The 10,228-nt window shown below is 39.3% G+C and overlaps 1 protein-coding gene across 1 annotated transcript; it reads right to left on the reverse strand.

The window, feature by feature from the left end:
* Positions 1-276: 276 nt before the first annotated feature.
* ppm1kb (protein phosphatase, Mg2+/Mn2+ dependent 1Kb) lies at positions 277-9,175 on the reverse strand. Its single transcript, XM_020917764.2, has 7 exons — positions 9,064-9,175; positions 7,865-8,366; positions 7,645-7,745; positions 6,058-6,223; positions 5,831-5,975; positions 5,321-5,455; positions 277-3,260 (listed from the first exon to the last, which is right to left on the reverse strand). The coding sequence occupies exons 2-7, from the start codon at positions 8,314-8,316 to the stop codon at positions 3,129-3,131; spliced, it is 1,131 nt and encodes a 376-aa protein (XP_020773423.1). The 5' UTR covers positions 8,317-8,366; positions 9,064-9,175; the 3' UTR covers positions 277-3,128.
* Positions 9,176-10,228: the final 1,053 nt, after the last annotated feature.

Consider the following 10,228-nt stretch of genomic DNA (forward strand, 5'->3'; position numbering starts at 1 on the left):
GCTTTATTTTAACACATTGAGCATTTTTGCTAAAAGTCGAACGCCTAAACAGAACCATGAGCCTGTACTGATCACAGGCTCCTGAAAATGTGCTGTTTAAACCCATTTTGTATTTTTGTCTTGAGTTTTCAGACAATCTTAACTTTTTTTTTTTGACAGTGTTTACTAACGTTTACATTGTGTCACCACCGCAACCCCTAAACATTCCACCATAGAGCTGCACGTAGAACACCCCCGGCATAATGTCAGTGCAAAGTACTTTTATTTTTTTGCAAAGTTATTAAATATAACCTCTGAAAAACACATAGTTGCAGCCTTAATTGCATGAGTCATAACATGGATAAAATACAGATTTGTTCAACTATTCACAAAAGCTTCCGTTTTTCAAAAATACAAAACATTCAGGCTTGCTAATATTTCCGAGGCCTTCAAACTTGTGCAATTCATTAATATTTCTGAGAAGGGTCAAGTAAATTAGAAGAAAAGCAGCAGGCGCATTAAAAAGAAGATTAGAAAATAACACTTGGAAAACTTTGATGCCTGCTGCAACTGCCAATGGAAGATACTCGAGAAAAAGAAGCTTGGATATTTCAAATAATTTACCTTAAAATACTGAAAAGACTCCAATAAACTCCACTGTCTCCATACCTGTTGTTTCCACTCTTTCCAAAAATCTGTTCTTTTTGTAAGTATTGCCGAATACTTAAAACACATCTTGCCTTATTACAATTTATTTTATTAGCTAATTTTTTTTAGACAATGTGACTTTTTAGAAGTGTAACTGTAATAACAAATAAAACACTTGGTGAGCAGTAATTAGTGAATAATAGGGATGGGACGAGATCAGATTTCAACAAGATGCAGGGGTGGTCCAAAGGGGGGGCTGAAAAGGGCCAATGCACCTCCACAGCTCCCCCAAAGATTTCTGCTCCATTTTGTTCGGCCATTTAATCTCGTAGTCAAATGACAACTACAGAGGGTTCAAAATGCGACTATAAAAATACAATAATTCCATGTTAGGGTTTATAAATTACTACATAACTACATTTATACTTGTTTAAAACAGTGACACAAACACTGTAGGGTTAATTTAAGTAACCAGTCAAGACGAGACATGAGATTCGGTCCATGAAATCGAGACAAGATGACATTTTGATATAATTTTAAATAAATAAATTGCGCCATTCTATTTAATTTTAGAGTTTTGTTGCAGCTGTGTTTTTAGTATTACAACTTCTCAAGGAGAGTTACTCATTAAAGTTAACCTCTTTTTATTCAAGACAAATGGATAAAAAAAATCTAAAAAGATAATTCTCCTCTCACAAAATCTTGTAAGTTTGTCACAATAATTACTATATTGACTTCTTGATCAGTAAAAAAAAAAAAGTGAAAAGTTATTTTTAGGTCAATATTTATTGTGGGGACTTTTAATTATGTTTTTGTTTTACAATAAGATTTGAGCTGTTAAATAAATAACTTCAATGACTCATTACAGATACAATATGTTACATTTATAAAAGTTTCAGGGGATGATTCCCCATGGCAATGGAGCCTCACACACTGAGCAGTTTTAGAAACTTTGTTTTTTGTACTCAGTTTTTAACATCATATCATGGGATTTTGACTATTTAAGAAGTAAAGCATGTGCAGGATTGTGAAATGAGCCGTTTGTTTCCCATATCCCCATGGAGACCGTGCCAAAGGCTGGCCAAGGGGCTATCTGTGGACATTTGAGATGCGACAGGCTTTTTACACCGTATGTTCCAGCAAATGTGGCACAAGATCTTCCAGAATATATACTTTCAGGGAATGGACAGTTTTGTCATCAAACAAAACACCAGAACGGAGTAAGAACAAGGCCTTTCCTGTTGTGTTCACCGAGCGCCCCCTGGACTCTGCTGTGGTGCTGCAGGACACAGAGGAGGGACACTTTTGGCTCTTCCTCTCCTCAAACTGCCCTGACACAGATCTGCTGACCCTCCCTGACCAGTCGCCCTGTTAAACTGCACTATGACCTTTGACTGAGACACAAACGCCACTGAGATGCACAGTGGGAATGCTGCAGCAACAGCAACTGCAACAGTTTGTTGCAGCAAAACTTGAATTTCTCTCATGATTAATAAAGTATCTATCTCTCTTTTACAGTTATTGTGCAAGTGCTATAAATTAGTGTCAATATTATTGTTTATTGTCTATATTTTCTTCAGCAATATATCTTCATGAAAGGTGCATTGTGTAACTTTTCTTATGGAAGTTCCTTCAAATGCTTTTCTCCATGGAGATGTTATTATTTTGTCTGGAAAATGTCACAATATGGCATTTTCTATCTTCAAACCAGTTACAGGTCAGATCTGTGGAGAGAAAGCCCCGCTCACAGTCAGAATGCCTGTTTTTCTAGGTATTTTTGACCTATAAAGCCTTGTATAATTGAATAAATGTAAAGTAGAGCTGTTTAATGTCACACTGTGGAACATTCCTGGCTAAGGAATGACATATCCAATTGCCGACAAAGTGGCTGAGTGACTAGCACTCACATTCCACAGCAAGAAGTTCCAGGTTAGATCCCGGATCGCCTGGGCCTTTCTGTGTGGCATTTTCATGTTCTCCCCGTGTCTAAGTGAGTTTCCGCGTGTGCTGTCCACTGCTCCTGAAGGACGGGTCAAATGCAGCGGACAATTTCCCTACATGAACAATAAAGTACCGCAAAACAAACAAACAAAAAAAAACAACACCCAATATCCATAGAAACAAGCAGGTGACAGCCTCCCCCCTACCAAAAAGTTACATAGTGCACCTTTAAAGTTTGACAGACCGAGTTGCTTGAGATCTTGTCCCATCCCTGTTAATATGCTGCTCACACTTAAATCACCCATCACTGTTATTGGGAACTATTGATAAGGCTCATAAATATAACTTCGTATAAATGCTCTGTTTAGTGCACATCATGAATTCACTGTCTTACAACACACAGACGAATAAATATGATGCTACTCTAAATGCTGGAAGCCTTAGATATTATTGTTTTGGGCTAACCATTTTTTTAGAAAAGCACACAAAGAGTACCATTGAGGGACTGTATTGCACAAATAGTTGGGTCCACGGACCTCGTTTCTTCAGTGTTGGAAAGACTACGCCCAGCGACCGCTCGATACAAAACTGCGACTGAAGGAGAAGCTGGAGTCAGAGCTCTTGTGTTTTCCCCACGCGCCAAAAGGAACCACGATTATTGTGCTGTTGTCCTCGGAGCCGTACTGAAGGGCCTGGAAGAGAAACATACAAAAGTCCATTGTAGTTGTGTTTCCATGTGCTACACTTCACTGCCACCTGCTGGTCATTCAGATACACACTTAAAAGGCCCATATTAGGCTATTTAATGATCTATGTTATAATGTTTCCTCATCACAAACGAACCTGGAGCTGTGTTGTTTCATTCACACAAATTGAAAACACAAACCCTGCATATATAGTTCTTCTCTCAAACAGCAAATACTTCACACAGGAAGTGCTCCACTGAGTTTTTAAACTTCATACAGCCTCACTATAATCATTTGGATGATTGACACTGACACTGACACTGAACAAAGTGTAAAAGGAGCTGTTAACATGAAAACTACCACTTCATGACATCACAAGGTGAAACAGACCATTTTGAATTTTGGACATGTAGACAGACTAATAATGAAAGATTTATTCAAACATGTGTGAATGAAGTGAAACACAACTCTCAGCATGTTTTTGAGGAAGTAAGAACATAACATGACTTAAAGCTCACAAGAGTAAATGTCATGTAACATTGACCCTTTAACAAAGGCTGTACAGTCCCTGACAAAAGTCTTGTCGCTTATCCATTTTGTACAAACAAAAGCTTATAACCTGACTTTAAATTAATCGATTAGTTTTAGAAATGTCTCATATGAAAGCTAAAACCCTCCCAAATCATGTTCAATATACTAAAATAAATTTGCTTCACTGAAGAAAGATTGATCATTTAATGAACACAGAAAGGTCAGATTTTGGCAAGACAAAAGTCTTGTCGCCTTGTCATATGATGCACCCAATCCTAGATTACAGCCTCATCTGTGATCAGTTACTGATCAATCAGTTAGTGGGTGTGTATAAAAAGAACCCCAGCACACCAGACCTTCACATCAACTGCAACTTGACCTCTGACAACATGCCTAAGATCCACCCTGAGACCAAAGCGTTAATTATCAAGAGGCTGAAGACCAGATCCACTGCTGAGGTGGCTGACACCTTCAATGTGTCTCAGCGTCAAGTACAAAGAATAAGAAAAAGATCTGAAATGGCTGGAGATGTTTTTGACAAGCCCATGTCCGGCAGACCCCGCAAGACAACTGCTCGGGAGGACCGTTTGTTGATTCGAAAATCCAAGGCCAGCCCCTTTTCCACTGCAGCAGACTCCACCAGGCCTGGTCACCTCAAGTCCCTGTGTCAACCAGAACAGTTTGTAGAATTCTGTCTCGAAATGGCCTCCATGGTCGAATCAGTGCACAGAAACCAGCACTAAACAAAAGGCAATTAAAAAAACGTGTGGCATTTGCCAAGGCCCACAGCCTGCTAAAAGGATGGACACTGGAAAAGTGGCAGAAGGTGGATTTCTCAGATGAATCCTCGATTGAATTACATCACAGCCGCCGCAAATATTGCAGGAGACCTACTGGAGCCCGCATGGATCCAAGATTCACCCAGAAAACAGTTAAGTTTGGTGGCGGAAAAATCATGGTCTGGGGTTCCATCCAGTATGGGGGTGTGCGAGACATTTGCAGGGTGGAAGGCAATATCAATATCCTAAAATATCAAGAAGTATTAGCTACCTCTTACATTCTCAACCATAAAAGGGTCAAATTTTGGGAGGCATGTAAGACGCTTTCTTTGCTATTCCTGATGACTTCATCAACAAATTGTATGAATCATTGTGGAACCGCATGGATGCGTCCTTCAAGCTCATGGAAGTCATACAAGATATTAAATATGGATCTCACAGCACCACTACTTAATTCACTGACGTTATGCAACATATTTTTGTATTTGAAGTAAATTATTTGTTCAATTTTCTGTAGGCGACAAAACTTTTGTCTTGCCAAAATCTGACCTTTCTGTGTTCATTAAATGATCAATCTTTCTTCAGTGAAGCAAATTTATTTTAGTATACTGAACATGATTTGGGAGGGTTTTAGCTTTCATATGAGACATTTCTAAAACCAATCGATTAATTTAAAGTCAGGTTATAAGCTTTTGTTTCTACAAAATGGATAAGCGACAAGACTTTTGTCAGGGACTGTATTTGAGTTTGACTGACCTGTTCTGAGATCCTCAGAGCAGCTTCCTTCGGGTCGTGGCATTGATTAATGACATTGCAGATTTCTTGGCTGTTCATTATGAAGTTGATGCCATCTGTTGTCAGTGCCAAGAACGCGTCATGAACGTGGTGCAGCTGAAGAAATTAATTGAAATCCTTAGTATTTTACAGGCTTAAAGCCAACAAGCCAATTCCAAGCCAATACATACTGGACATGATAATTAAAGCTGTACACTTTAGAGTAAAGTATTTTCGACTTCATACTGCTTCATACTACTACAGACAACATCTCTCCAAATGCCTCTAGTCGAATGCCTCTTTATTTGAGGGCCGACACCTGAAACTCATTGATGTGTGGTGAATTTTGCAGGAAGTTAAATTTTTTCTATTCTGGTGTCTGATGCCTGTGGCCTGTGGCTTAAAAGTGTGAACACTTGAAATGCGGCATGAAGCATTGGACGCACCATTACTGAAATATTTAAATTAAAAATAATACATTGGTAAACTTACATTAACTTTTTTGGTTTCAGGTTCAGCAATCACACCCATGTTCTTCAAGTCAAAATCTCCAATACTTCGGGTCATGGCCAACCTGCCATTGACATTTGGCTGCCCCAGGCTGTTCCAGGTGATGAACCCCCCACTCTGCTTCACTCTATTTACATGTGAGAAGAGGACGTGTTAATAGTTAACATCATGATAGATGCCATGACCTGAATTTATAAGCCCAGCCTGACCTCGACTTTTCGTCCTTTCTGTCTGGAGTGTGGTCATCTGTGAGCTTCAGGGCCTTCCCCCGGCGGCACAGCATGGCACGGCTGTCCCCCACGCTGCCCACCACCAGCTCTATGCCGTCTCTGAGCAGAGCCACAGTCGCTGTGGTGCCTGCGTTTGTGGCAGGCGCTACAGAAACATTCAAACACAATGAAAAACTGTTAAAAAAGCACCCGGGTTTGTTTAAACAAAGAGTTACTGCTCAGTGTTTTGGAACATATGATAAATCTCACTCTCACATATCCACAAATACAGGGGCAGGAGGGACACAAGAGCCAACAGCCAGTTTAACATGCACTCTTTCATTTAAACAATTAAACTACTATTTCACAACGTGTAGCTGAAAATTGATGTGACATATGAAATACTAAAAGACTATTTACATCCTGTAGACGTTTTCAAGAATTCACTAAAATAATAATTATGGAGTAAATGAGAATAGATGAAGAAGTGGCAATTGCCCAAAACTACTGGTGTGGGCTAATTGCTCATTGTTTATCATTGTTCTTAATGATAAGCAGGAATGATAGTACATAATTAAAAAGACGATCAAATTACAAGAGCATCTTTGCAGTTATAAATATAAACTGACACTGTAAAAGACAATATTAAACCTATATTCCACAAGACAGGGCATGGACTGGCTCTGACACTAACACATGACAGAATCAAACTGATGCACTGGATCTGGAGATGCTTGCATACTCTTGGCGAGAGAAGAAAAGAAAAGGGAGGATAGATAGAACTGAGAGAAAGATAGGGAACCTTCCAGTAGTCCAGGATTTAGGACCCGCTGGACTAGCCTCTCGTCATCCACATTGGTGCCAAGGGCCTCCAGCTCTGAGCTGGTGCAGCAACTGTCATAGATAACATGCACACACACAGGCATATTGGGACAATTCATATAACGTGGCCAATGAAGGGCCACGTACAGGTACACTAGCTGTCAATACAGAAAGGATAGCAAAAAGTTCTCAAAGTTATTTTAGTCAGTTATCTTAAAACAATTCAGTATGACTTCAACAGCAATACAACAAGGAGCACAGAGTTCATTTTCATAAATGGACTCAGGCAGCTACTCTGTAGTGCCAATACACTTGACACTTCAGTGTCTTCAGTGTCAGTGGTGGAACCGTTAATCATCAACTCACTGACTCATGGTGACTTGTGGGCCAATTTCACGTATTGTTTGTTTATTGAGTTTCAAGGAAAAAGTGGGTGACATTTTGAGTGAAAACATGTTTGCTATAAACAAAGTATACATTTCAACATTGTTGATGATTTAGACTAAGTGTGTCCTAAGAATGTATTATGAATGTATAAGGAATGTTTTTGGTGCATTTCCCAAACCATGATGATACAAAACATAATGTTTTGATAATCAGCAGAGATGTCTTTGTTCACCCTTGCTTCTTGTTGTATATGTCACTGCAAAGCTGCAAAACACAACTGCACGCTCCTAGAGGCCTAGGCCTATTTATAGACAGTAATCCAACCTTTAAGGCATGTAGGATATATAAAACATGATATGTAGAAATGACAGAACTTACAATTGGGAAAGAAGTGAAGGTGCTTGGCAAAAGCTTTATCGATATCAAGAAAAGCTTTAGTTAAAACCGTTTCCAAATTCTCCTCCTCTGAAACAAGGTCCCTGAAACGATCACACAAAAACATGCACTTTCACACTAGAGTTACTGTGACTTAAATAGACACAAATGCTCCAACAGAGTATAGTTAAAGTGAATTAGAACAAATTAATGCACTTCTTACTTGATAAAGGTCTCCATGTGTTTCTCACAATAGTCAGCTGCCTCAGGCCCTCCATGGCCATCAAACACCGCAAAGTACATGATGCTGTCAGTCATCTGAGACACTTGGAAGCGATCTTCATTTTCTTTGCGTTGCCCAATAAGTGAGGCACAGCCTACTTTGGACAAACTCACTTTGGGAATGGGTTTGCCATAGCGAATGCTCGGCGGCAGCAGGATCGGTTCATCAATGCGATTGTCCCAGATGCCAAAAGAGTCCCAGGTAGTGGGCCTGCCGCTACTGTCCGGGTCAAAGCGTGTGTTGCTCGGTCGCCTCTCTGAAGGGCTGTGAAAGTGTCTCCTTTGGATCTGATTGTCTTGCTGAAGCTGCTGGACTGATGGCGTTTGCAAAAGGCTGCTGCGGCCATGAGGCCTGGTGCACCTGGCCAGACGGGCAAGACAGACTCTGGACATCACCTTGTTGGTGCAAACAAAGGAGAAACTAGAGGAAGACGCAGTGTTTTCTGTTGAAACAGACAGACGCATGCCCTTCATTAGTTTATAAATTCCCCGTTACCACATTTTTGTTAAATATTCATGAAGTGCACTGAACTAGTTATGCAGATAAGGATTCATACTTCAAAAATATAATAAAAATACATCGAATTAATAACTGAGGACTGAAAATATAAAACAGTGGTTCATTGTACAATTATTCACACAAGCTAAACCAACAGCTACCATGCGTGTTGGTCTTTATCATAGTCTATTACGTAAACACAGATTGCTCATCCATAGCGTACCACAAAAGTGCACTGAATTGCGATCACAACGTATTGCTCACTAAAGGCTAAAGACAAATAAAATAAACAAATTAAGACAAATAAGACACTGAACGTAGCTAACCTCAGTGTCTGATGCAATACAACACAATAAGGCGGGACATGCATACGACATACGGTTCACAAAAAACGTGACATTTAGGTGTCCAATACGTGTACAGATCAGGGACTGTGTGCAAGAACAACATTTAAAACACATCAATAGAAGATCATTTGGAGGATTAAACGTTATTATTATTATTAGCTCGCTGTGTCCCGTTAGCAAACAGCCTAGCTAGCGTTGTTATTGTTAGCCTGAACGGATTTCGCTGTGTTTCATCCACCAACCTTCAAAAAATGACTCCTCTCTCTAATTTGGAGTAACAAAAACATACTTTACCCTTCAAGTATCCAGCAGAATCCCTTGTCTGTAAGAGAGAGAGGCGTACCCGATGAGAGGAGAACAGCGAACATCCGCCCTCGCCCCAGCAGCGAACGGTCTGTTATCAAACACGGCCTGTGATGTGACCGCGGACCAATCAGAGCGGCTCTAGCGGCGACGCCCTCCTGACGCCCACCAGCGATAAAGCCTATGATTGGTCCACGGGAGATGACTGACAGCTACGGGGACCAATCATTAATCCATAATAATTTTATTAATTCAGTGGAGCTATACACGTGAGTTCGGTTAATATAGAGTTAGACCGTGTACGCTTTTACATCCACAAAATGTAAAATTTAGAAGTGCCCCCCTTACTTTACTTGTTTTAAAAATGAACTCAAATTATATATAAAATCTCTGAAATATATAAATGGACCTAAAGCTCAAAAAGTGTATTCCTACATACGTGAAATTCCCTTGGACTTTAATGAACTCTACTCCCTTCGCTATTAACTTTTTCTTTTCTTAGCAATTTTCTTAATAAATGCACTTTTTATGTTGTTTTTTTAAATAATTGTTGTTATTATATAAAACGTTGTGTTTACTAGGGGTGCAAAGAAAGTCGATATATTGTATTGTTTAACGTGATGATACAGTATATCGATATCGGGGCTGCTGTATCGATATATCGCCAAGAGTAGTTTTTGGCATATTTTGTTAAATGATTTTGTTACAGAGCTACAGTTTTGTTGCTTGTTTGAAGGGAGGAAACTCATTTATGCAACATAAACATTTGACATTTTCATTGTTTTGATGATTAAAATGTGTTTCATATGAACTTTGCACAAGAAGTGGTTTAACAAAGACTTTTAGTATCACAGCTGTCATTTAGCCTTTATTTTTTATTGAACAATATCGAATTGACTTGAAATATATCATACTGAATCAAAAGTGCACTGTTTTGAGATATGTATCGTATCGTGGCGTATGTATTGGTGTATGTATCATATCGGCAACTTCTTAATGATACCCAGCCCTAGTGTTTATGTTCCCTCATTCTGACATGTAACCACTGACAACATATTATTATCTTTTATCTTATTATTTTCTAGTATTGAGAACTAGTCTATCTACAGTCTTTAATGCCACAGTATGCTCTGTCATTTGTTATTGGCCCGTGTTG

The sequence above is a fragment of the Boleophthalmus pectinirostris genome, unplaced genomic scaffold (assembly GCF_026225935.1).
Source record: "Boleophthalmus pectinirostris isolate CB_2022bp ecotype Guang Dong unplaced genomic scaffold, ASM2622593v1 HiC_scaffold_22, whole genome shotgun sequence".
Classification (NCBI taxonomy): domain Eukaryota; kingdom Metazoa; phylum Chordata; class Actinopteri; order Gobiiformes; family Gobiidae; genus Boleophthalmus; species Boleophthalmus pectinirostris.